Genomic DNA, 27,593 nt, shown 5'->3' with positions numbered 1-27,593 from the left:
ATAACCATTTATTGCCAGGCATGCAAACCCCTCTGCCCATGGAGAAGGCAGCTGCCTGCTCTGTTGGGCAGAGGGGACAGCAGAGGTAGCCTACCTGGTGCTGCTGGCAGCACTGGGCATGCAAACCCCTTCTGCCCCATGGAGAAGGCAGCTGCCTGCTCTGTTGGGCAGAGGGGATGGCAGCGGCGGCCTGCCTGGTGCTGCCGCTCTCGCGCCGTGCAAGCTGGTGACACCATGGTTGCAAACCCTCTCTGCCCCACAGAAAAGGCCGCTTCCTGCTCCATTGGGCAGAGAGGGGACTTACCTGCCTGCTTTGGACTCCCTGGACCAAACTTCACAAAACCTAGGTGGTATCAATAAGAGACTCTCCCGACGATCCCTCCCAGGTTTGGTGAAGTTTGGTTCAGGGAGTCCAAAGTTATGAACCCTCAAAGGTGTAGTCCCCATTTTCTATTACTTCCCATTGGAAACAATGGAGGATGGGGGCACCCCCTTTGGGAGTCCATAACTTTGGACCCCCTGAACCAAACCTCACCAAACCGGGGTAGTATCATCAGGAGAGTCCCCTAAACAATCCCTGAAAGTTTGGTGCTGCTAGCCCAAACAATGCGCCCCTGCAGGCCAAAAACCAAAAAAGCACTAAAACTTTTTAAAAACCCACAAACGGGTGGGCGGAGCTTCGGACATGAATGGGGGGGTTCAAACCCGAGAACCCCCCCTTACCTACGTGCATGCAGTTGCCTCCTCCTTTGCCCCTCACTGCAGGCTGCAAGCTTCAGGCTCCTGCTGTTGGTTTGGGGGGGGGGGGCTCCCTTGGCTGCTATTCCCCAGGTCCAACACCGCCCCTCCCCCACAGCTCCAGGCCAGCGGGCCAGACAATGGGATGTTAAGTGTGAGTAAACGGGGCGTGAATTTGACACATGTGTCCTATGTGGATGGAGTACAGTTGGGGTTTGTTTGTGTCTCAAAGTTAACATCACTTTGTAGATGTTCAATTTCTGGAAAGTTAACTTGTCCAGAATGTAGTTGAGGAGTATGCCTTATTGTCTGCAATTCTTTAAGCTCCTGATCCCATGTCCCTGATCCCTTCCGTTGGTAATTGTATATTAGGTTGGAAAACTCTTTGTGAGCACTGTTCCAATTCATATTCATTTACTTCCTCTGTGGCTTTGACGATGGTGTTAAGCTTGCGCTACCTGTAATCCATATCTATTCCAAATTGAGCTTCCGTCGAAGATTTATTAGATCTGTTTGGATGATGGGATCACTAGAGCTCTTTCCGGTGTTGTTGACCTATAGGGCTTGTAATTTGTCCGTGAGATCATTCATTCGGTTCAGAATTCCATCTTGTTCAAGTTTAGGCAGCGTTTTGAAAGACAACAAAAGGTCCTCCTCTATACAGTTATCCAAGCAATTTGTGTGTGAAAGGTTGGCAGCTTGCTTCTCAGCCTGCTGTATTGGTATACTATGCTCCCTTAGAGACACAGATTGAATCTTAGTTTCGCATTATGAAAAACTCATGTTAAATAAATATTAAAAGAATGGAGTTTCTGTTTTATATTCCACAACCAGGTATTCTTGTTGAGCTGAATGTAAGAAAGATTACACCACAGAAAAGGTCCAGGTGGCATAAGTCCAAATAACTCCATAAGGGGGACATAAATCCAACTCTTCTTCTTCTTCAAAGCTGGTGCAACAGGGACAACAATCAAGTAAAAGCCGACTAGCATCAGCTCCTCTCACAACCCGCCCCTGCTATGCAGATGGCAGTGGCAGGGGGCACAGGGATGCTGGTGCATCATTTAGTGCCACATCCCACCGTTACGGAAGACCATGGCAGCTACCCACCAGCAGATTCACCCCTCTGCCGGGGCAAGTACCCCGGAACGGTGGTGTAGCACCCTTGGGATAGGGTGGGGGCAATGCCCTGGGCAGAGCAGTAGCGGAGGCGTGGTCAGGCCATCGAGGGGCTTGTAGTTTGTGGACACTTGATGACAATGTTGTTTGTAATAGTGCAATAGTGGATTCAGTGTTAACCACTGACACCACTCTCCAACTCTGAGAAATTTAAAAACAGCCTAAAGTTAAAACACCATAAAAAGTGAAGCACCCTCTAAAGTGAGACTTGGCAGAAGATAAAAAGTTAACATTCCAGTAACTTTGTAGTCTAAATATTTAAATTAGCCTACTTATTTCCCACTGATTCAGGCATAATTTTGAGTAGTAACCACCTGATTACAGAGAAGCAATCTTTAACATCATGGTTGAGATGACTGCAATTAATCTTTGACAAGATTTTGAAATGCTGCCAAAGGCAAGCCACTGCAATGTGAAAACTATGTGGGATGTAGCAGAATTTGTCCTTTGCTCTGTATGAATCAATTTAGCCTTAGATTTTAAAGTACGGAAAATATGATGACTGCGTTTTGTTTTCAAAGCTTAGTACAGTCATTTTTATTTATATATATATATTTCAATTTTTAGACTGCCCTCCCCTGAAAGGACATATCTCCAGTTGTCTCCCACTGTAAGTCCTTTCAGTTTTAAATAAAGCCCCAGAGTAGCCCGATTGTCAAATCGAGATTGTCTTATGACTGAGAGTAGTCACTGGTCTGTAAAACAACAGTAATAATGCACGGAGTTGTTAACAGAGATTGTGTGGCTTGAAGACGCACAGGCGACCCTCTCAGTAGCTGGCCGCAACGCATACATATTGCAGCTGTGCAGGGTTTCCCTCTTCACCCTAGCACAAGCCACACTTCTGGGACGCATAGCCAGTTTGCGCGATCATTACAAGGGGTTGCGAGAACCATGTTGTTGCGTTGCAATGCAAAGGAAGGCTTGTTTCCGCACGTTTATTGTTGCCTCCTAGCAAACAGTCAGCGTGGGCAGGGGTGGCGGGGGTGGGACCGTTGGAGGAGAGCCATGGGAATCTGCCTCGCAGTGGAAGAAAACAATGGAGGCCTGGTCTGGAACCGCGGGGGGGGGGGAGGGGGGAGCAGTTAACTCTTCAACTTTTCCAGGCGTAGTCACGAGGCGTTCCGGAGTGAGGCTCCATTGTTCACGCCCCCTCTCAGTCTTCTCCCGTTCTATTGCAGTTGAGAGGGACTCTGTCACGCGCCCTTTGCCCCGCCAGCGATCGCCGACTCAGCAACTAATGTCCGATGAAAGCAGACTTTAGGTTGGGGGCCGAACAGGATAACCATTTATTGTCAGGCATGCAAACTCCCTCTGCCCCATAGAGAAGGCAGCCGCCTGCTCTGTTGGGCAAAGGGGATGGCAGCAGCGGCCTGCCTGGTGCTGCCGCTCTCGTGTCGCACAAGCTGGCGACACCATGCTTGCAAATCCTCTCTGTTCCACGGAAAAGGCCGCTTCCTGCTCCATTGGGCAGAGAGGGGACTTGCCTGCCTCCGGCTGCTCTTGTGCCGCGTGAGCTGGGAACACCGGCCATGCAAACCCTCTCTGCCACATGGAGAAGGCAGCTGAGCCGCCTGCTGCATTGGGCAGAGAGGGGACAGCACCAGCGGCATGCCTGCCACTGCTGCTTTTGTGCCGCATGAGCCGGCAATACCAGGCTTGCAAACCCTCTCTTCCCCACGGAGAAGGCAGCTGCTTGCTTCATTGGGCAGAGAGGGGGCGGTGGCGGCAGCCTTCCCAGTGCTGCCAGCTCTTGTGCTGTGTGAGCCAGTTGCACCGGGCATTCAAACCCTCTCTGCCCCACAGAGAAGGCAGCTGCCTGCTCCGTTGGGCAGAGAGGGGACGGCAGCAGCAGCCTGACAGGTGCTGCCAGCAGCACTAGGCATGCAACCCCCCTCTGCCCTACGGAGAGCAGCAGCTTCTGTTCATCTGCGGGGGTGGGCCCATTGGAGGAGAGCCATGGGAATCTGCCTCGCGGAGGAAGAAAACAATGGAGGCCTGGTCTGGAACGGGGGGGGGGGGGGAAGCAGTTTCTTCAGCTGTTCCAGGCTAGTCACGTGATCTCGAGGCGTTCCGGAGCGAGGCTCCATTGTTCACGCCCCCTCTCAGTCTTCTCGCGTTCTATTGCAGTTGAGAGGGACTCTGTCACGCGCCCTTTGCCCCGCCAGCGATCGCCGACTCAGCGGGCAGCCCAGCGGGCGTGAGGGTGGCTGAGCTGCTTCTTCGTTGCCATGGCGACCGGACGGCCTTTCCAGCTGGTGGTCTTCGGGGCTTCGGGCTTCACCGGCCAGTTTGTGGTGGAGGAGGTGGCGCGGGTGGCGGCCGAGGATGAGCTGCGGGGCTCCGTGCGCTGGGCTGTGGCCGGCAGGAACAAGGAGAAGCTGAAGGCGGTGGTGGAAAGGGCAGCCGAGAAGCTGGGTGAGAAGCGGGTGGGACGCGTTAACCTCTTTTCATCAGCCTCACAGGAGGAGTGGGAAGGAAACCTCCCCTCCCACTGTAAAACAAAGAATGCCCATTACATGAGAGAGACGGTGCGTGGTCTATGGTTAATGGGGGGGGGGGGGCGCATATAAACTACGGTCTATGCACACTTATTTAGGAGTTGGGCACCATGAAGTTGATGTCCGATGAAATATCAATCGGATTACGTGGCTTCACGTGTATGATCTTTGATCTCTCGCGTGCGGATTGAGAGGGAGAGGCTGCAAGCGGTGCGCTTTTGGAGAATCGTACATCTGCGCATCACGGACTTTAATTGTACTTTTTCAATTTTGGAATGAGGGGTACAGATTCTAGTTTGCTGAGGCCACAAATCGCTTCATTTGCAGGAATCGGCCAGGTAAAACTTAGGTAGGGGAGCCTTTGGTTGACTGCGGGGTTGTGGTAGGGGGGATGTTACCATATATCTCTGCTTCATCTCAACGGTGTAGTCACTATATACATTGAACAAACAGGTCAGTCCTAACTCAGATGAATAAATGGACACTAGTAGTCTGGCAGTAAAAATCTCAATATTCAGAAACAAAAGGGACCGTTTTGATGTCTGGGGCATTCCGTTACTGGTCTAAAAGTCACCAATCTCCTACCGAAGAACTTTAATGGGGAATTGCTTAGTTAACATTCATCAAGAAACTCACCACCAGCTGTACACCAGCTATATCTCTGCAATATCGTGTTCTCTTATCTCATTTCATCTTACACTAAATTTTTCATTTTAACAACAGTAGGAAGTATCATGTGCCCATGCTTTTGGATTAGGTTTTGTTTTGAACCAGCCAAATTTTTTACAACACACCCTTTCTGTTGTATATCTAAATAGGACCTGATGGATTTGCAATCTTATGCATCTGATCAAGTTACTTTTGTCTCATAAGCAATTATGTTAGAATAATTTTTGTTAGTCTTTAACGTACGCTAGACTTCTGTTTTATTGTCTACTGCAAGCTAGCATGGCTGCCCATCTAGAATTTTCAGTTTCTCCCAATACCTTCTTGGTTGAATCTGGGAAAATTGGTTTGTCTAAGGTGGATTTAATTCAAATTGCCATTGACCTTTCTATAGAAAATGACTACATTTCTCGTATGTGGAATGGCAGAGAACCTAATAGCGCTTTTAATTGCAAATGACTTCACAGTTTTTATGTTGTTAACTCTAATAAAGTTATGTGAGAAGGCCTTATTATTCTTACGTAGAAAAGTGAGGCTGAGAAATAGTGCTTTGTGATTGGACGAGATAGATCTTGAACCCAGACCTCTTAAATTTAATGAAAGAAATGGTTCTTGAATGTGGATCCCTCTGAATCTTTTATCATTCTGGTTCAGTGCTTTGTACTTTGCTCAGATCAAAGATTAATGTCTGTAAATGGAGAAAGGTGAACCATGCATATACCATGCTGAGTTCTATGAAGGAATTATATGAGATTTTTAAAAATGTCATAGCCTGCATGTCTCAGTCTGTAGTTAGAGGGTGCAATTTTTAATAATTAAAACATTGTTATTATGGTTTTACTGTATTGTGTTACCTTATGAAATGCCTCGAGTAGGTCTCTTGGGCTGCATATAATTAAAAAAATATATGTGACAGCATGCTGATACAAAGGTCAGCTGGTCTTTTTAATCCCTGGAAACTCTGTAGCTACTACCTTGAGTTTTACATGGAAGACAAATGGGATAAATAATAATAAATGCAGAGGTCAGAGTCAGTTTCTTTTTATTTTACAGATCATAATTACCCTTGCATAATTACCATAGGTTTGGATCCAAACCCCTTTCCCTCTAAAAATGCTGCTCAGGTTGGAGGGCTCTCCTGAATAATATGGAATTTCACATGATAGCCTTCAGCAAATATGAGGAATTGGTTAAAATCTAGGCTCCTCTTTGTTCTTGTATGAATAGTGGGGCATGTTCAAAGAAAAGATCAAAACCTTGTGCATATGGGAATGTTTTAACCCAGTGATCCTCTGTTTCAACCCCCCTGTTTGCCACAGTTGGGATCCAACCCATTGTTTGCATGCTTATGCAGCACTGTGGGTGTTCAGTTTGCTATGTTATTTATTTTCATTTAGCCTTTATTTGGCATAAAAGTTTGCTATGTTATGTTTAGCACAATCGCGTGCATATTTATTCTGAAGTATGTACCCCAGACAATGGCGAACCACCTCTGAATGTCTCTTGTCTTGAAAACCCTATAGGGTCGTCACAAGTTAGCTGTGACTTTATGGTAAAAAAACCCCAGAAAGTAAATGTTCTGAAGGTTTCAACTGTAGTCAGATGTAGGGGCTTTCCTGTTAAAAATAGTAATAATTGTCTTTGTGTTGAAATGAATAGTACAGATTACTTCATGTATTGCTTTTGCAATCTTTTGTGTATCTCCACACTGTTCTCTCTGTCCTGGCTTGTTTATTTTAGTCTGTTCTGGTAAGAGACTCTCATGCTTGGTCAGTAAACCTTCAGGCAACTCAGCCCATTTAGATTATTTTAATGTATATTTCTATATTTATACATGAAATATACATTTTAATTATGCGTATATGCTGTGTCGCTGGAAGGTTTTTTACCTTACACAGCTGTGCTTCTTAATCTCCTTGAAAGATATGCTGATGCGTTTCAGTTGAAACTTGCAGCATTCCTTTTCCTTACAGCTCCAGGCTTCCTAATTTATGACTGGAGACATTTGTCTTCTTGAAAAAAGTGCATGGTGTTGGTTGTACAATTTCCAGTTATATATATGTATATGTGTGTGTGAATACACACACACACACACACACACACACACACACACATATAGAGACCTCACAGAAGGCCTCTGGTGGCTGCAAGCTTGCAAGCAAAAGAAGCTGAGAGCTCCCTGTCTATGTCTTCACTGCTGCTACTTTGCATGGCCCTAACCCTGCTGCCCTCTTTTATTTTATTTATTTATTTATTAAACTTCTATACCACCAATGGGTCCATCCCCAAGTCCCCTGACAGCAGTGCCCAGGAGAACCGAGGTGGGAACAAGAGAAACTTGGGGACTCACCTGGCGACGGCTGGTGAAAAGCAGCCCTATGACCCACTATGGAGGGAGGGAAGAAGAACCAGTGGGGAGAGGGGCCACCCACAGGCAGGCAGCAAATGTGCCTGGCTGCCCACCCACAAGGCCACATCGCCTCCCTGCCACTTGTCTTGAGTCCCAGCTTGCTGCTGCACCTATGTGCAGAGTGAACAGCCCTCGATGATCTGCCTTCGAGCCCAAGGGTGGTAGGAGGCTGGCCGGGGATGGTGGAGGTGTCAGGTCACAGCAACCTGGGCGAGGTGCAACTGTGTGAGCCGTTGAGGTGCACAGCTTGGGCATGCGAAGGGTACGGCAAGCAGCGTTAGGCTGGGGTGGGACTATTTTCATAGGCAGAAAAACTCTTATTACTTGTGCCACATCACAACTGACAGAACTGTCATATTTCAAAGGAAAATGGTATAGAATAGTTAATAACCAAATAAGGATGATTAACAGTGCAATCCTGAGTGGGAGGGGGTGAAAGGCCTCTGGATGCCATGTGATATCTGCACTGGCATAGATACCACTCAAGGCAGTGTAAGTAGCATTCATTCCATGCAGGGGCACTTCTGATGATGGAGGGATGCACGACGCCTAGGCACCAATACTGCCGTGGCACCAATGTTCTCCCAATGCAGGAGCCTGTGCCAGCACAGTTGGGGGCTTTTCCAGTGGGGAAGGTGGCTTTAGTCAGCTTCCCGAGGCCTTTCAGCCCAGGAATACCTGCTTTTGCTGGCTGCATAGTGAGAATGCAGTGTGGGTGATGTTTCTTTTCTTGCTGCAAACCTCTTTGAAGGTGGTGGGGCTGTGCTATGCCCAGCCACTGTCCTTCTACCCCTCCCTCCCCTTCAGGAATGCGCTGCCTGGAAAGGAAAGAAGTTGATTGGGAAAAATAATGATATATTCCTGGTAACATTTTTATTTCCAATTTCAGGGAAAGTAAATCTTTCAATTTCAGGAAAGGAATAGATTGGATATAATAATTATATTCTTTGTAACATTTGTTTTTCCAATTTCAGGGAAGGCAGAGCTGAAGTCAGAAGTTGATATAATCCTATGTGATGTCAGTGATCCAACATCTCTTGCTGCTATGGCTAAACAAGCAGCTATTGTTCTGAACTGTGTAGGCCCTGTAAGTATCTGGCACTTTTTACGGGAATGAACAATGCTGTGCTTTGCATATGAATTTCACTCTGTTTTACAAGATCATAATTTTGAATAGGAAAGTTTTAAAGGTGTGCTAAACTGACAATTTCATAAATGAATACATCTTAAAGTGAAAACTTTTCTGCGAATTCCCATTCTCTAGCAGTCTTCAGGCAGTGGCTGGATGAACACTTGTCAGGGATGCTTTAGGCTGATCCTGAATTGAGCAGAGGGTTGGACTAAATGGCCTGTATAGTTCTTTCCATCTGTATGATTCAATAAATACTTAAGCTTTTTAATGAAATTTGTTGTCCTTCGCCGTTGGCCTGTGCATCTCTTAGAGGAGAAGAACCATTGCTGCTCAGTGATATAGTTTACAAGTTTAGAACTCATATAGTTAATCAGCAGAAATTCTTCACCTGGGTAAATAGTCCTATTCAAAATAAAGAATATAAATTAAGTAGTTTGATTTTCCAAATAATTAATCATTTTTATTTTGTCCTATAGTACAGGTTTTTTGGAGAACCTGTAGTAAAAGCTTGCGTTGAGAATGGTGCCAACTGTATCGACATTAGTGGAGAACCTCAGGTATGTGGAACTGGGAAAACCAAGGCTTTAAGTTTGTAGGATCTTGTTCCTAAGTACCGTATTCATATTTCTGCACTAGACTGTAAAGCAGGAGTGGTATCACATTTTATTGCATCCCTGCTTATGTATCCTGGAATGCTGTGAAGTGGTAGCAGTACATTTCCCAGCATACATGGATTCTGCTGCAAATTTTTGCAAACATCGTTTAGAACCTCTTGGAAGGCGTGATTTACAGTTACAGTTCTTTGTAATTTAGGGGGAAGTGGTATGTTATGCATAGGATTCTTGATTGACTGTGGTGGAGACAAAAACAGAAGTATAAACAGTATGTACTAGGGCTAAGGGCCCAGTCCAAAGTCAGATTATTTAGGCAGACGTCTGTTTTTGAGTGGATACAGGCAGTTCTGCCCACCACTAGAGTAAATACTAAGTATGATAAACAGATAGTGTAAGTGTTAAAATGACTTTAGAGTCAAATGGCGGTGGAAGTGGCAGTGACAGCATGGGTGGCTTTTTTTAATGAATCAGGAGCTAGTACATCTTGCACAAATACATGAATTTGTGTTGGGCTTTCGTTGTTGAATATAGCCATGAGTAAGTTCTTAATTGGGAGGGAAAGCACCATGGTAACTTTAGCCCAATCTGATCAGATCTTGAAAGATAAGCAGAGGCACTACTTGGATGGGAGAACAAGGAAGACTGAAGAGGAAGGCAGTGGCAAATTACCTCTGCTTAGTCTCTTGCCCCAGAAACCCTCTTGCAGGGGTTGCCATAAATTGGCTGCAGCTTGATGATACTGCATACACACACACATACACAAAGCACTTCATTATTTAACATTTTGATCCGGCTGTACAGAACAAATTTATGAAACTCTGCAAAATGGAATGTCAGTGAACATGATACCAATAACACTAATGGAACATTGCTATGACAGTTATACCCTGTTCCATATAAAGACCTAAGTAAAATTGTAACTTCATCAGGCATTCCCTTTTGCCCATCCCTCATGATCTCTGCCCCCATTTGTTGCAGCCTGGTCCAGACTAGATGATGAGTGGGGGGAGTGGGCGTGGAACACATGGAGGGCAGGAGGAAATGGCTTTTTACTTAGGTCTTTTTTAAACTTTTTTTTAAACTTAATTTTACTTAGATCTTTATAAATTTACAGCGACTGATGATTCAGGTAGAGTATTGTCTGTTTTTTCTGTACAATATTGTTGCATTTTTCTTTCAGTTTCTGGAAGGAATATACCTGAATTATAATGACAAGGCTGCAGAAAAAGGGGTGTATATTATTGGAAGCTGTGGCTTTGATTCTATTCCAGCAGATATTGGAGTATTGTACACCAGAAACAATTTGAAAGGTGACTCATACTTGATACATGTTGTAGATAATAATTTTTTATGTAATACAGTAATAATATTTTTTGTTTTAAATTTTTTGAGCAGCAAAATACACACAGAATCTGTGTTGAGGCAGTGAAACACTAATATATTAACTACCAAAAAAGGGGTTTTTTGCTGTTAAAGACACGTACTTAATTATGCTGTCATGTAATTTGTATGTGAACAGTAACCAAGTTCTTAATGGAAAATGAATTTTCTTCTATATGTTTCCTGGGTTGCTTTATAAAGTTGTTTATTTTATAGTCCTGCTGAACACAGTTTTGGCTCTAATAAGGGTCAAATATGGTTATTAAATGCAACAAATAGGTAGTGATGGCCAACTAAAAAATTAAAACACGATCAGGCAATAATTTTCAAGTAAGGCAATAAGGAACTGTCTCTATTAAAATCCATAAATCTAAATGCACTTTTCAAATGTGATAGTGAGGCAGTAATTCAAAACCAGGTAGTAGCTCTCAAAAAGAGCAGGAAAAGCAATCTGAACATTGTTTTCAATTGCAGCAACATCAGTAGTTTTCAGAAGAAACTGTGAGACAAAGGCAGGCAATAGTGCTCAAAGGAAGCAGTAAGGCAGACAACCCTTACAGATAAGGGGACTGTTTCAAAGCAGGCTTTCTTCAGTGCCTATTATTTGGAGTCAGCACTTAAAGTAGGTGAAACACCTCTCATGTAGCTCTCTTCCCTTCCCGAAGGATGTACCCACTTAATATAGGCAGAGAATTCTCTCATATTAGCGCAATCACCTGAAACTCACTGCACACTACAGTGTTTCTAATTAGCATCAGTGTTTTTAATTGGCACACCAATTATGAAAGGTGTTTCACCTACTTTTAAGCACTGACTCCAAATAACAGGCATCGAAGAAAGATATATTTAGAAAGATTTAGATTTATGGACTTTTATAGAGACTGTTGCTTACTGTTCTTCACTGTTGCCTTTATGTGTTCATGTTAAATTTTTGAACAGGTACAAAATCATAGTATGCTTGTATATTTGCCAAAAAACCTTTTCAACCGGATGTTTTTTCCAAAGTGACTTACAGTTAAAATCCATCGCTTCTAAAATTACAACCAGTTGCTAAGATTCACAATTCCATTTTTTAAACACAGTGCATGAACTTTTGTTAAATAGTGCAGCGACTACTGGGACCTGGAAGAACCCTGAGAAACTGGGGCTGTTAGTTGATAGATATGACAATGATGGTGGCGCAGGGAGGCAAAATACAAAACAAAACCTTCCAGCTACTGAAAAGCTCTCCATTGGGCTCACTGGACTTACGCCACCTTTGAGTGGTATAAGTCCAAATGATGTCACATATCTGGAGGCAAAGCTGTGGTGGAATGCAATTCAAGTTGACTCCATCCTGAGTCATGCCTCCGGAACTTCCCTGCTGTATAATGTGTTGTGGTGGGTTGCGGCAGCTCCCAGCCGACAAATTTGCCCCTGCCCCAGGACGGCAAATCCACCTGTGTAGGCCCATACTGCCCTGATGACAATTCCCCCTCCCCCAATTAGGCTGTTAATTAAGTTTTGCTTGTAATCTTAATGTGTATTGTTTTATAGGGTAAATATTTTTCAATGCCATAATATTAATTGCTTTCATTATCTTATTTGTAATTACAGTTTGGTTCTTCACTGTAACTATGAATTCACTCTTTTTCTCAAAGGTACATTAACTGCAGTGGAAAGTTTCCTGAATGTAAAATCTGGCCCTGAGGTTTGTTAACCATTGTTTGCTAAACTCGTATTCAGCATCTATCAGATATACAAATTAAAATCATTACTATTTGAGAAGGCAGTGGAAAATATTTAACTATCAGGACAGCTGATTAACATTCCTGGGTATTTGTTCCTGAGTATTTGTTCTTACATACCTCTGTTAGTACCAGAGAAGTACAACATCAATTTGTGATAATCCAACCTGAACATTAAGGGTTGCTGCTCATATTGTGAGAATAGCTACTTGACTTTTGTTACATCTCTATACCATTTTGGGGGGAAATGAATAGACTAAGAACAGTAGAAAGAGGAATAAATGCAATATTGAAGAGGAAAGAAGAACTCTCATAAACTCAGTAAAACAGATTTTTAAACAGAAGTGTTCTTAATGCCACTAAGAGATGTCTTTGTGCTCTTGTCTTTGTCATACTCCATATGACAAATGATTGTTTCTATTAGAGGAGACTCACTGATCAACTGAGAGGTGTAGAAGAGGGGACAAGATACTACCTTGAGCTGCACTCTACTTTATCTGTGGATCAGTATGTGAACTGTAGTAGAATGTGTTTTTAACTGCTGTGGCTATTGCTGTTGGTATGTTGAAATGTTTAAAGGTTTACTTTAGTAGTGCTGCATATATCACATTTTGACAGGGTGCCTGTATTCATGATGGAACCTGGAAGTCAGCTGTTTATGGACTTGCGGATCAGGATAATCTGAAGAAAATCAGAAAACAAATTGGACACAAACCTGTTCCAGTCACTGGAGCCAAACTGAAGAGAAGGTATAAGAAATTTATGTATCAGTTTATGTCTTTAATGTTTAATACTTACATAAGTCATAATGCATTTTCAGTCTGAACTGCCGTGTCATAGAGCTTGTAGATGCCTTAAATGTACCAATTTCCCAATTTTGTTTCTGAAAGGATACAGAGCAGGATTTCATTTCTTTAAAAATACGCTTGTATTTTAAAGAGGACAATATATCTAGTGTCATGGCTTAAAGACTTTAGTGAACTTTATATTAAATTGTTTTAATTTCTATTGGCAGAGGTGCATTGTTTTACAGTAATGAATTCTCTCAGTATTGCATTCCATTCATGGGATCAGATGTCTCTGTTGTAAAAAGAACTCAGCGCTATTTACAAACACATTGCCAGGAGTCACCTGTAAGTTTACTTTTCATAAGATTAGTTTTTATACTGTTATCAATATGGAGTTAAGCATATGTCAGTGTTTTCTAGTCTTATTCTGCATTTATGAACATTTGGGAAACTTCTGTTTTTTCTTAAAGAATGTTATGCCCATGTACCACATGTGTGGAAGAATGCGCATGTAAATCATGTAAATGAAAAAGTGACAGTGAACAGCAGCAAGGTCTTTTTTGTTTCTGATACAGTAGAACGCTGGGGTTTTTTTAGCAGTCTTGCTTCTCCTTTTTAAAGAAAAAAAATTTTTTTTTGCAAGCTGAGCATTCGCTGCAGGACAGCTATCATCAACTTTGTTTTAAGCAGCAGTTGGCTGCCCTGTTTTGCCACATAGCAGCTGGATACAGCAGAACTGAGTCTGCTGTTTCAGTCATCACATCTGGAATTGCCCTTACATTGTCCATAATGAAAGTAGTAGGCATGTACAGCTTGTCATATTGTAGGGTGGGCTTTGGTCTGTACAGCCCTCAGTTTGCAGTGAGGCAAGGCTCACTTCCCAGGGTGTTATTGTTGAGATTTGTACAACAGAATAATATGCACGTAAAGTCTTGGCTACAGTTATTGTGCTAGTTTTCTCCTTTGCTTAGGTGCAGTATGCTGCTTATACAACCGTTGGAGGCATTGGAACTGTAATTAAATTGATGTTTGCTGGACTTTTATTTTTAATTCTTGTTAAGTTCAACTTCGGAAGAAAGCTTCTCTTAAAAGTAGGTTTATTTATATATTTTAAATACATTGAAGTTTAATATTCTTACCTATTTTCCTGAAACCTACTCCGGTTCTTCCTATTTCAGTATCCTGAGTTTTTCTCTGGAGGATATTTTACAAAGGAAGGGCCTACAGAAAAGCAGGTAACTAGTACTTTCATTTTTGTTATATATATATTTTACATGACATGTTCTATAAAATAATAATTAAACAATGATTAGATTAAGTAAGGAACTCAGGGAGCTGAGGACTGTGAACTGCCTAGGGGCAGTTTTGGGATGGATGAGGCCTGACAAGATGAAATTTAATCCCAACGAAATGGAAGAGCTTCTGGTGAGGGGAAGATCCAATCCAGCAAACTGCCTTCTTCTATAATTCTCTCTCTTCCCTTCCCCTAGTTATAAAGAGTAAGAACAAGTATGAAAATGGCAAATATCATACAGCCTAGTATTGATGTGGGAAGGGGAATAGATGGAGAAAGTAGGGAAGAGAGTTTCAAGTTGGGCTGAATAAAATGAATAAAGTCCTTGGAATTGTGAGAGGTACTCTGTGCAAGTCACACCCTTGATTTTTTTTCACATAGGAGTCATTAAAAAAATTTTTTTTTACAGAGTGTATACCCTACTTTTCTGCCCTCATGGATCACCAATGACAACATGCCATAACAGAATCACATTTTAAAAGCATTAAAACCAACTAAAAAACACACAGGCATCATTAAAACAATATCAGAATTAAAATACATAGACATAAAACTCAAAACATCGGACAAGAAAGAAGGTTCTATCAGTTCCTCCAGGAATTATGGCACATTCTATACTCAGCACCACTACCACTGTGGCCCTCAGGATACATGTAACTGTAGAGGAAATCTGTAAGGCGGCTATCTGGTCATCCACCTCGTCATTCATTAAACACTACAAGTTGCAATCGTGGGCTGCTTCAGAAGTAATCTTTGCTAGAAAGCACATTCTGGAAGACTAACGATGACCCACCCGTTTTTAGGGGACACTGTTCTGAGAGGTCCCACAGCAAGATGTCCTCAGCCTCCAGGAGAACGATCCATTGGATATTCACCGTGAAGGGACCTTGTCCTGGTAGGCTAAGAGGACATCTTGGCCCTCCCCAAAGCATCATTAGAATCCAGTTTGAGCTTTATGTTGCAGATTTCATCCCACATTTGTTGTTGTGTTCTATGTTACTTCCTGTTACGTTATTGTTGTTTGTTGGCTACTGCATTGACAGTTGTATACTGAGGAGATATGGAGTCGCATCCACAAGATAGGAAGTGACAAAAAACTATTTCCTGCCTCCCTGAGAATGGGGTGTGGAATCACCCACAGCAAGATGTCCTCTTAGCCTACCAGGAGAAGGACCCTTCATGGTGAGTATCCAATGGACCGTTCAATGTAAATTGTATTATACTCAGAGTCTTATACCATCGATTTCTTGTGTTCCGTATTACAGATGGAAGGATCGTCTTTTGAAATGACCTTTTTGGGTGAGGGATACAGTGAAGGACAAGATCCACAAAAGGGCAAACCAAATGTGAAAATCTGTACTCAAGTGAAGGGCCCAGGTACAGTTAACTACATTGTAGCATGCTTAGTTATATAAAAGTGTGCGCCTGAATACTTTATATAGATCTATACTTTATATAGATGATGAATTGTTATGCTAAGAGTCAATTCATTAGATTTTATATATAAAGTTATATGTTAATCAGTAAATTTCTTCATGCAGTGGTGCAGCATTTCACTGAAGTTTTTCTTCTCAGTTGAAAGTAGAATTTAATTAAATTCATAAATCTAACTGTTTTTGCTAGAACCTGTAATTCTAAAAAGATCTTGTTGAAGTGTTTGGCCTCTTACTTCTGTGATTGTCAGTGAGCTATGGGTAGTTGCATTCTCTCCTCCTCTCTCATATGAAATGTTTTTCTCTATATATCCTATTCCATGTCAACCATATTTTCCCAGTTGAATATAGTAAATGTGAACTTAGGAGGATTGAGGTATCAGTGTATGGTGAGTTTTGATCCACTGGCTATGGTTTTAGATGATCATCTGAACTGAGTTTGTGTCTTATCCAAATTTGTTAGTGTGTTTGCCAAGGTGTGGTACCTTCTGTGTCTCATCCTAAAGAACAGTAAAGCATTATAGAAATATGCCACTTCCTGGGTAACTCATAAAATTTTTCGAAGATGACAATTGGTTTATTGTGAACACATTTGAGGCAACAGAACTGACAGTTGTACATGTTGACATCACCAGAGAGCTAATACAGAAGTCAGATTACATAATCAGAAGCAGAAGATGGAGAAAGACAGAGTTGTGCTTAACCTGTAATTGTAGTTCAGTTGTGTTTCTGTGCAAACATATACTGGGACTGTGCTTTCGCAGGCCTGTCTCAGAAATATTTTCAAGCTTTTTGTCTGTTCTGCAGCTTTGAAGAGCACTAACTCCCTCTCCCCTTCTGAGGGAAGATTACTGTCCAAATGGTCACGTGGTGGGAGGGGGAAGAGGGCTATTACCTCAGTTCTCCTACTGCCACAAGGAAGACCTGGAAAGCCTGTTGCAGCATGGTAAAAAAATAGCCCATAGTGGGGTAGAAGAAAGGGATGTGTTTCTGCAGAGAAACCCACTCAGTGAATTGCTGTTACAGGTTAAGTGCAACTCTGTATTTTATTTTCATGGGTATTCTGTGCAGTCCCACATTGGGAGACTAGCAAGCTGAAGTAGCTTGGTGGTGGATGTGAGGCTGTCTATTTGACAAATGCCTGCAAAACTGCTTAGCCAACTACACCCTCCCTGTAGGAGTCAGTGTCCACCCAATAGTGTAAAAAATGGACATCAGGAAGACCATGTGGCCACCCTATAAATGTCCCAACTCTGTGTATTCGATGGCCAGGCAGCTAATGCTACTTGTCCTCAGGTAAGCGTGAACATCCAAGAGTCCAAGGCTGAATCTCACGCAACAGCAGCGGAGGTGGGTGACAGGTGGCATACTGGAACTCGGAGAAAAAAACCCGGCAACAAAGCAGTTCCAAATGGTAGCCCAGCTTTACCATCTTCAAAAACCCCATTGTCCTCAGTAGTGACTTCCAAAAAATGACACAAATTGGGACAGTCTATGAAAAAAGGAACCAACATGTTATCAGGAGATAGAAGTCCTTCCCCTGGGTTAACTTCTCCCACTTTTGGTAAGGGGTAAGTGTTTGGCATGGGATTGAAGGAGGACAGGACAGCTTTGATTCCACCGTGAAGCACTGGAATAGGGCTGCTTGTACTGCTAGCTATTAAAAGAATGGTGAGGGGAAATACCTCTGATTGTCATTATAGGATTGGAGTGAGATACCCAAAGATTATGACATGGACACCTCTGTCCAGAAGTTGAGCCTGTTAAATTGGGAAGGGCAACCATGAAAGAACTAGGGAAGATCCTAAAGTATAAGGATGTGTTGGTGGTGTACAAGATAATAATTCATGCTGTAGTGTAAAAGTTGGACAATGGTGATAGCTGACAGGAAGAAAGTTGATTTGTTTGAATGGTGTTGGAGGAGAGTTTTATGGGTACAAAAAGACAAAGTAGGTTCTAGATCAAATCAAGCTTAGGCTGTCCCAAGAAGTTTAAATAAGTAAACTGAGGCTGTTGTGTTTTTGAAAAGACAAGTCATTTTTAAAAAATGCTAGGAAAAGTTGAAAGCAGCAGGACCCAACATGAGATGAATTGACTCAAATCAAGAAAGCCACAGCTTTCAGTTTGCAAGATGTGAGCAAGACTTAACAACAGGACATTTTGGAGGTCATTAATTCATAGGGTCTCATAAGTTGAAAGTGAATTGACATCACCTAATACACATGCATACACACTAGGTAACTGAAAACTATTAGCAGATAAAATTATAGTAGAAAACAGACATTTCATGTTTTTAGTCGTCTTTTCCAAGAAAATATTACTATAAACATAAATATATTGTTTAGAATGAAGAAAAGTTTATGGCAGTCAGTAGCATTAAATATGTATGAGGTTGTGTTCTCCTGAAGCAAACATATTAGTGAATGGCCACAAACTACTCTGGAAAAAAGATATGTAGAATGATAGGAGACATGTAAACCCAAGAGAAAGAAAAGATTTGAAGGTAACTTGACAAAGACTAAAACAGTTTGTGTAAATGTCTTTTTTGTTTATATACAGTTCAGAAAGAGGGTGTGTGAGGTAAGTTGTATAACCATGAAATAAGGTCATGATATACAACTATAGGCAATCATTGTTGAGCAGTGAAAAGGATGGTGTTTTGTGCAGATGCTTTGTGGAATCTGTTTCTTATGCAGTAACACTTTTTATTTTGCACCAAAATCTAGGGTAAAAGTAATGAAGTAATAAGTAATTAGTGTTTTTTTAAAATCTTGCAGAGGCTGGTTATGTTGCTACACCCATAGCCATGGTTCAGGCAGCTGTGGTACTTCTGAAGGACAAGAGTTCTCTTCCTAAACAGTAAGTCATAATGTTCTTGTTGTGAAATATCCCTGTTTGTCTTGACTGTTTCAGCTACAGAGCAATGCAATACTGCCACATCATGAAAGTAAGCCTGAGCTGTACCTTGTTATTATAGGATGGCGTAGGAGGTTAAGAGCTTGTGTATCTAATCTGGAGGAACCGGGTTTGATTCCCAGCTCTGCCACTGGAGATGTGGAGGCTTATCTGGGGAATTCAGATTAGCCTGTACACTCCCACACACGCCAGCTGGGTGACCTTGGGCTAGTCACAGCTTCTCAGAGCTCTCTCAGCCCCACCCACCTCACAGGGTGTTTGTTGTGAGGGGGGAAGGGCAAGGAGATTGTAAGCCCCTTTGAGTCTCCTACAGGAGAGAAAGGGGGGATATAAATCCAAACTCCTCCTCTTCCTCTTCCTCTTCTTCTTCTTCTTCTTCTTCTTCTTGTACTGTTCAGAGATTGAAATGCGGTATATATCATCCACTGGTCTTGGTGCTTTCAACTGATTATTTATTTACATTATTTACAGTCTGCTTTTCTCACTTGAACTCAAGATAGATTACAAAGAGTGAATCAATACATCTGATAAGATGGGGTGTTCAATAAACAACAGAGTAAAATTAGGATTATACAACCAATTAGAAATCTAAAAACAGAACTGAAGCAAAGCATAAGTATTTACATGACACATTGAATTAAGCAAAAATTGCATAGTAAGATCCTAATTTCAGCAAACTAAGTACAGTAGTATAGATCATATTGGTACCCTGTATTCCAGAATATAAGACCTACCCTGAAAATCAGCCCTAGCATGATTTTTCTGGATTTTTGGAGGGTGCTCGAAATATAAGCCCTACTCAAAAAATAAGCCCTAGTTACAGATTCCCCAGCACAGCTGATCTGGTCATTGGGGGGAAGGGTTGCAAAATCATTGAAAAAAATAAGACATCCCCTAAAAATAAGCCCTAACGCATCTTTTGGAGCAAAAGTTAATATAAGACCCTTGTCTTATTTCCAGGGAAACATGGTAGTTTGCTATTGATAACATTAGCACTAGAAATTATGTACAGAGAGTGACTTAGGCCTGGGAGATTTAGGGAAGGACAAAAGTGAATCATAAGATCCTGGGAGCTTTTGCTGTTGCTGCATTTATGACCTCCTGCTAGAAGTAGGGATGAAGAGAGGAGAAAGAGACAAGAGAAGGAATAGAGCTGGAGGTGAGGAACAGAAAAAGATAGCTTAATTGGATGAAGAGGAGCCTGTAGGGGCTACTAGGAGACGGAAAGGAGGATTGGGGAGAGTGCTGAAGAGAAGGGGGCAGGAAAATGTAGCTAGATCAGAGGGAAAGAACAGAAATGGGAGAAAGAATGCAGGGACAATGGGGGGGGGAAGAAAAGTGGGGAAAGTAGGGGGAGTAGTAAACTATTCCTGATGAGTTCTCATAGGTTCCCTGTTGGTTAAGTCTATAGAAGCAAAAATAGTTCACATCAAAGCTTGTTCATCATGTGCAGTGTAAACCTTTTAGCCGCTGGCAGCCCCACCCATGATTTCCTGGCAGTGTGGGAAGGCTTGCAAGGCAAAAAAACTGTTTTGGGAAGCCCCAATTGGACTTAATGGACTTACATCATCTTTTCAGTGGCTTAAGTCCTAAGCCTGGGCTGCCTTCACAACAGGAGCAATGAAGTGGAGGGAGCCAGTGCTCCCTTGGACCGCCCTGGCTTCACCAGCAGCAGCAGGAGCACAGGGACTCTGGCACTGCATCCCACCTCCAGGGAGAGCTGTGGCAACTGCGCATTGGCAGATTTGACCTTCTGCTGGGGCAAGTACCAGTGCGGCCGCACGTTGTTCCCACTAGTGGATTGCCCCCCTGGGCAGTTACTTCTCCATACAGTTTTTGAATTCTCTTAAATTGAAGATTTGTTATAAACAGGACATGATCTGTTTTCACTTGGTTGAAGTTATGGTCAGAAATTGCCACTTTTATGAAATGATGTAGCATTGTCCAAATCTGGCTTTCAGCAAGTAAAGATATAGCTTCCTTTTTACTTCCCTTTTTTGAAGTTATGTATCATTAATGACAAATGTATGGCTGTTTTTTTTTACAGAGGTGGTGTCTATACGCCTGGAGCTGCATTCTCCAAAACAAAGCTTATTGATAGACTCAACAACCATGGAATTGAATTCTCTGTTATTAGTCAGCCTGAAGCCTGAAATAAAATAAACGTTCCAAAGAGACTACACAACCAAGCAGCCTGTATATGGTACTTGTATGCCAAAAAAGCTCAGTTAAGAATGTTTGCTAAATTTAATAAAATGCTGCAAAGTAATTGTATGTAAATGTAAAAATCTGTTTTATATTGTTGCTTGCAGTAGGTTTAAGGCTGGTTATTACTATTAGAAATATGTTTAAGGGAAAACTGCAATGCATTACTTCATAACTTAGGGATCTTTTAATTATATTAGTACATTTACTTAATATTACTTACAAACAATGGGTAATTCGGTTTATTTCAAAACTGTTACTTTCCGTGGGAATCAAACTAGCTACAATGATCTTAGGTGAGTTTTTAATTGCTAGAATTGTCATTGTGAATATGTACACATTTAACTGTAAGTGAATCAATTGTGCCTTAACTAAAGAGAAGATCCAAGACCTTTTGAGGAGAGCAGCACTGTGCCTCATAGGAAGAATATGGTGGCATATACAGTGTCTGAGCACTTCTTTACTCATAGGACTCAATTCAGCTAAAATTACTATAAATCTGTTTGCTTATGTCCACAGAAGAATTAACTTTAACAAAAGGAATGAGGTCTTGATTTTTCCCCTTCATTGCAGTATTTTAGTATCCAAGAAAGCATCATCATAATACTCAACTATTTTAATACTAGCTTTGCAACATAGGTACTTTTAGCACATCATATCAATTGAAGCATGGCATTTCTTTAATTGGTAATCAGAGGACAAAAAATGGCACTAATGTGCAAATTTTTGAAAGATTTCTAGAGAGCTCTCTTTCCATTCGCTCTCATGTAATGTAATGAAATACAGTTTTAGATTGGCTTTGGTTCTGTATAACTTGTGTAGCTTACTTAAGCCTACCCATCATGCATAGCATACTCTGTGCAAAAGATATTTTTCTTAGTGTTAGTGTATAGAGAAAAGATGGGATGTAATGACTACTTCATATCCAACTGTCATTTTATCTTGTCCGACAAATACTTTGACATTTTTGAAAGAATAGGGGGCATAATGTCCCTTGAGAGGTGAGCAAGATATAGCTTAGTAAAAACCCCTCCCAAACCACTAACGCAGTACAGCATGCCAGACATTTAGAACCACGAACCCCATATTCCTTACATGCTATAAATGACAGCAGGAATAATTTTAGCTTGGATTTGTCTTTTGTAGTGAGTAATGGTCAACACACAGCAGTGCACATATATTCTCTCCTGTTAATGCATCTGAGCCTGCAGAAGGCAGTTAATCACAGCTTTAGTCTGAAATAAGTATATTTTCTTTTTTGAAATCTTATAATAAAGCACAGTTTTATTTGGTACAGTACAGTTGCTAATACAACTTCATTGCTTGCTGTTAGCTTGTCTCTCTCGTTTCTTTTTAATTATTAAAGCAACATCATTTTTCAGTTTACTTATACTTGACTCGAGCTGGTCTCCAAAATCCTTTAACATGTGTGATTGTTTCTCAGCAAACTGTCGCAGCAGCTGTACATTATCTTCTTCCTAGAAATAAAAGACACGGTGTGATTTATGTGATAAATGTATGGTATAGAAATGAAATGGTAGCCTGAGTATGAAAATATAAGGGAATAATGGAATGGAAACTTGTTTAGAAAGGAGGAGCACTTCTGAAACATGAATCGTAGTAGTAGTAGCAGAGCTCATTTACATCCACCCAGAATATACCATTCTACAGTTAACAGCAACTATATTGAAGCCTAACCATTCAAAATCATTTGTAAAGCCGGAATGAGACAGTGGGATGCATGTAAGAGGTCAGAAGAATACTGTGAAGAAAGATTTCTCCAGTTTATTGCAGGTAGTTCACAGAATATCAGTAGTGCCCTCTGCAGTGCAGGTTGAGCAAAGGTATAAGATCCAACAAAAGTTAAACAAAAGTTAAAATTAGCATGATAGAGCTAGGGCTTGCTTCCTAACATACCAGCTCCCTATTGTATGCAATCACATTGTGCTCAATTCTCCCACCAAACCCTGGAAGCAACTTGGAGGGTGGACACCGTACACTGCAGCAGTAGGGCAGAAGCAAGAAAATTCTATTCCATAAATGAAGCTTGACTCCAACCTTCAGATTCACATAAGGCCACACAAGTTACTTCTAACAAAGAATAGAATTAACATTTCTTTTTCAGATTCTCTTAAATTACATACAGGGGGTTTGTAGTGCTTCAGTTTTAAGAACTGTCCTCTGATTACGTTCATATTCTGGTAGAAGGCTTTGAGGGCTTTTGCAAATTCAGCATCACAGCTTATCCGAGAATTGCATACTGCACGAGAATCTTTTGATGCAGACAGAGTTGTTCTAGTGGCTTGCTTTTTTATGGGTGATTTTGGTGTCTTGCCTAGAACAAAAGATGCAGGAGTTAGTATGAGTAACTATATTAATAGACGAAACATACGTACTATGGGTGGTCTTGGTTTAATGGTTTAAAACATAAAATACATTTGTCTCTTTAGCTTAATTGAAGGGCTGGTTGGGGAGGGGACAGATTGCCAAATAGAAGAAAAATGCATTAGAGGATAGCAGTTCTGAAAACTGGCAAAATTAGGATTCTTAAATCAAGAAAGCCTCTATAAATTTAAATTCTACTTCTTAACTCACTTCCCCATCACAGTTCTTTGTTGAAAGCCTTTACGGAAGAAGGCTTTTTCATGTTCTTCCCCATCCTGACCCTAACACTCTTTGTACTTTTGTTTCAGTCAGTGAGGGCTCAGCCTTTTTATACAAAACCAAAATGATCTTTTGAGTAGGCTATTACAATAATCAATTGTGAAAATCCTACCTGGCAGCCAAACTCCAACAGCATGTTAAATTATGAATATATTTAAGGTGCTCATCGTATAACATACTTAAAGGAGAAAACTGGCATTGTAATGTGCCAGGTACTAACTTTGGGTTTCCGTTTCGTATTCTTTCAATTTTTCCTTCAGAAGTACATTTTCATCCCTTAGAGCTCTGTTAATATCTCTGAGTAGTTCAGTCTCTTGCTCAAGCTTTAGAAGCTTTTGGTAAAGTTCAGCAACATGGTTATCTGTGTTCTAAAAAAAATTTAACTTATTACCAATAATATCCATATGCCATTCATCTGAATTCATGTGTACATCTGAATTTTGACTTGGTTCACTCATAGCACATTTGACCATAACCACAAGGAAATGTGAGATGTTGCATGTACAATGTATGAGTTGTTAGCCACTTCAATCATGTCTGGGACTGACAACAGTGTCTGGGAGACTCCTGCATCTTTCCTGAGGCTAGAGAGAGGCAGGAGAATCTCAGTGTAAATATTTTCTTACAAGTACCTTGTTGTGTCCTACTGTCTTTGGAGGAGATTTTCAGGCTACCTATAAAAAGTGATTAAATATGACTTGTCATTTTTCAAGTTTTAACCTCTTGGATCTATAACAGGGGTAGGGAACCTGCAGCTCTCCAGATGTTCAGGAACTAAAATTCTCATCAACCTCTGTCAGCATGGCCAATTGGCCATGCTGGTAGGGGCTGATGGGAATTGTAGTTCCTGAACATCTGGAGAGCCGCAGGTTCCCTACCCCTGATCTATAAGTTAAATTTCAGTAGAAGCACACACACATGGAGCACACTCGTGTACATGTACTGAGGATATATAAGCTGAATTTTTTAGAATGTATTCATGGAGGTGGAAAGTGCTGCAAAGTGTCAGCCAATTTATGGTATCCTTGTCAGGTTTTCACGGCAAGAAATTTTCACAGGTGGTTGCTGCTGCTTGCCTCTATTGGATTTCTGCATTGGACTTCTTGGTGGTCTTCCACCCAAAAACGCTCAGATTATTATTCATTTCAGAGTGTACAAGTAATAGGCCATTGCAGATTATGAACAGCAGATGGAACAGAGCCTTAAGCAGTATGAAATAGTAGGAGAGTAGGCACAGGACCAAGCAAGCTGAGAATGGACTGGGTGTATAAGTGAAATGAAAGCTATAGAGAGCTATCATTCAGACTGGGACTGTAGTACATGGTGAAGAGCCCCCTTCCCCACCAGTGGGGCTTTGCAGATCAAAACTGTCTCTACAGCCCTGCGCCATTATCCCTAGAATGGGGAAAAGACAGGCTACAAGAGGTGTGTATCTTTTTACCCCCTTCCAGACTAATTTGTTCAGCAAAACAATGTAGGAGGGCACTGAATCTTTCCTCCACAGCTCTGAACTGCAGGGGTGGCGCAAGGGGGAACTGCCTGGGGCACGCGCATGCACGGTGCCCCCCGAAACGCTAGCACCGCACACCTGGGGCATCACGCCCCGTTCCGTTGTCACTACGCCACTGCTGACCTGTGTTTCCCTTTTAAAATTAGTGACTAGCTGCTGTTCCCCTTTTAAAAATAGTGAGAAAATCTGTTCACCAGCAATCCTTGATGTAGGAATAGAAGTGTTACAATGGTGACCCATTTTTTATTTGTAATATGGGACAGTATAGCAATGACCATGTCAAGACAATGATTTAGTAAGGATCCCATGACTACCATGTTTTCTTTATTGCCAGTCCTGGAAGAAGAAGCATACTGTATGCTTACAGAAGTTGGTGTTTATAACTAGTAAAAATGTATGTACCTTAGCTTATGACCATCTGTTTTCCCTTTAAATGTTACACATAGATCTCTTGTCTCAATGCCACCCCTTTGTTGATTCTGCTATCTGCTATCTGCTTTATCTTCATGGGTCTTAAGTTTAATCATGTTTGTTAATCCTTTGTCATATTCATTTAAAATTTGTTAACAATATTTACTGTTCAGCATATTCCTACTCAGGAGCTGCGTGGCATAGTGGTTAAGTGCTTGCACTGCCACTAACAAAGTCAGGAGTTCGAGCCCCCTGTGGGTCAGATATCCTGGCAGCTGGCTCATGGTCAACTCAGCCAGCCAGCCATTCTTTGGTCAGTAAATTGGTACCTAGCACATAGCTAGGGGGTAAAGAATAGCCAGGGAAAGCAATGGCAAACTACCCTACAAAAACGGCTTGCCTATGAAATTACAGGGTCAAACATGACTGAAGGGGAAACTTTACCTATATTCCTACTCATAATTTTTTTTGTGTGTTTATTTGTATACATTAGATTCTTTCTCTATAAACTATTGTCACTTTGTGGATCTTCTTCATTTTTCTTATGTTTGCTCCGTCCTTTGAACAACTTTCAATCAGGGAGTGAGATCTGCAACCTGTTTCTAAGAAGTGTCTAGTTGAAAAATTCTTGCTTTTTTGTTATTTGTTTTAAACGTTTATACATATTGTTCTACATTTAGGTTTTCCAGGTAGCATACAAATAAGTATTAACAAAGTTATTTTCTGTCCCAACAAGGGCAGCCTTCCATATAGACATATCCCATGCCAAACAAACAAGTAGACTCTTGCCCTGTGCCTGATTTCTACGCCAGATATGCCAGAGGGCATGTGCTGCCAGAGGCATATGGGGCGGGGGGGATGGCGCTCAGAAACAAAACCTCCAGGTGCCTCCCTGCAGGTCTTGTAACCCACCCTCATGCATGGCCGCACCCCTGCACAGCTCTGCGTCCCTGTGGCCAGCTCCTGCTCTCCCCAGGGCCTGGGGAGAGCAGAAGCCTGTCTGCAGGGAGCCTAGGAGGGCAGAGTGCCACCACCGCCTGCCAAGGAGCCCCACTTCTCCCCCCATGACGTGCATGGGCCGGGGGAGGCCAAGTCAGATGGGGGAGAAGGCATCTGGTCATGTGGGGGGCCGATTTTGCACCCCCAGATTAGTTACATCTGGGGACAAGGGTGACCCCATGTCCCCAGGCAGATACACCTCTGTGTGCTACTGATGCAGTAATGACAGTGGTGTAAAAAGCAAGGCTTTCCCAGAAACACTCTCCTTGTACCAATCTGTTAGCAGGGAGCGGATATTATCATACAGGGTATGGGCTGCTCCTGCCACACAGTTTCCCCCACAAATAGCTGGCTTACAACAGGGGAAACATCTAAATCAAGGCATGTGGACACTGAGACCAGTCCTCTTCTTCTACCAAGACTAAGAGGATTTTCTTCCTTTGTAGTTATAGGGGCTGTTCTCTGCTGCCCCAGGGTTCAATTATAGCATAGCAGCACAGAATTGGATCTCCATCCTAAGGCAGAGGTTTGTTCACAGTACTGTTCTTGCTGCAGCAGATGGATCCAGCTTAGTGCTTCTTACACTTGCAATAACTTCCGGGACTTCTTATTCCCCTTTCTGAGCAAGGGGACTTCTTATTCCCCTTTCTGAGCAAGAATGAAAATAGCTTACAGAGCTCCTGTTCTTAGATAAAAGCTTAATTAGGGAGGATCATGTCAATGGTCAGAAGAGAGATCAACCCCCATAAGCAGATGGCTACTTGACAAGCTTCCCCACTGTCAAGTCATATCTGACTTATGGTGTCCCTTGAAGGGGTTTTCAGGGCAAGACATTCAGAGGTGCGTTGCCATTATCTGCCCTTGATATTTCTTGGAGATCTATCCAAACACTTGCCAGGATTGGCCCTGCTTTGTTTCTGAGATCTGATAAGATCAACTAGCCTGGCTATCCAGGTCAGGGGCAGAGTAGACTATTCCTCTGTATTAAAGAGAACCCAAAGTGTAAAAAAGGTACCTTTAATATAA

The 27,593-nt window shown here is 41.9% G+C and overlaps 2 protein-coding genes across 2 annotated transcripts in view; one reads left to right on the top strand and one right to left on the bottom strand.

The window, feature by feature from the left end:
* The first annotated feature begins 4,020 nt into the window (after positions 1-4,020).
* Positions 4,021-22,373, top strand: SCCPDH (saccharopine dehydrogenase (putative)). The gene is made up of 12 exons (XM_048484755.1): positions 4,021-4,335; positions 8,469-8,581; positions 9,103-9,183; positions 10,421-10,550; positions 12,261-12,310; positions 12,966-13,096; positions 13,363-13,480; positions 14,107-14,226; positions 14,314-14,370; positions 15,695-15,806; positions 18,640-18,721; positions 20,826-22,373. The coding sequence occupies exons 1-12, from the start codon at positions 4,149-4,151 to the stop codon at positions 20,929-20,931; spliced, it is 1,287 nt and encodes a 428-aa protein (XP_048340712.1). The 5' UTR covers positions 4,021-4,148; the 3' UTR covers positions 20,932-22,373.
* Positions 22,238-27,593, bottom strand: part of LOC125426459 (kinesin-like protein KIF28P) — a 47,318-nt gene continuing 41,962 nt past the window's right edge. Inside the window, exons 22-24 of the mRNA XM_048484745.1 lie at positions 23,868-24,015; positions 23,128-23,318; positions 22,238-22,461 (exon numbers count right to left, since the gene is read on the bottom strand). Coding sequence (XP_048340702.1) covers positions 22,300-22,461; positions 23,128-23,318; positions 23,868-24,015 — 501 coding nt within the window. The 3' untranslated portion in view covers positions 22,238-22,299. The remainder of the gene's footprint in view (positions 22,462-23,127; positions 23,319-23,867; positions 24,016-27,593) is intronic.

This window comes from Sphaerodactylus townsendi, linkage group LG01 (assembly GCF_021028975.2).
Source record: "Sphaerodactylus townsendi isolate TG3544 linkage group LG01, MPM_Stown_v2.3, whole genome shotgun sequence".
Classification (NCBI taxonomy): Eukaryota; Metazoa; Chordata; class Lepidosauria; order Squamata; family Sphaerodactylidae; genus Sphaerodactylus; species Sphaerodactylus townsendi.
Note: the sequence above shows the minus strand (reverse complement) of the source record. Positions and strands in the feature narration are given on the sequence as shown.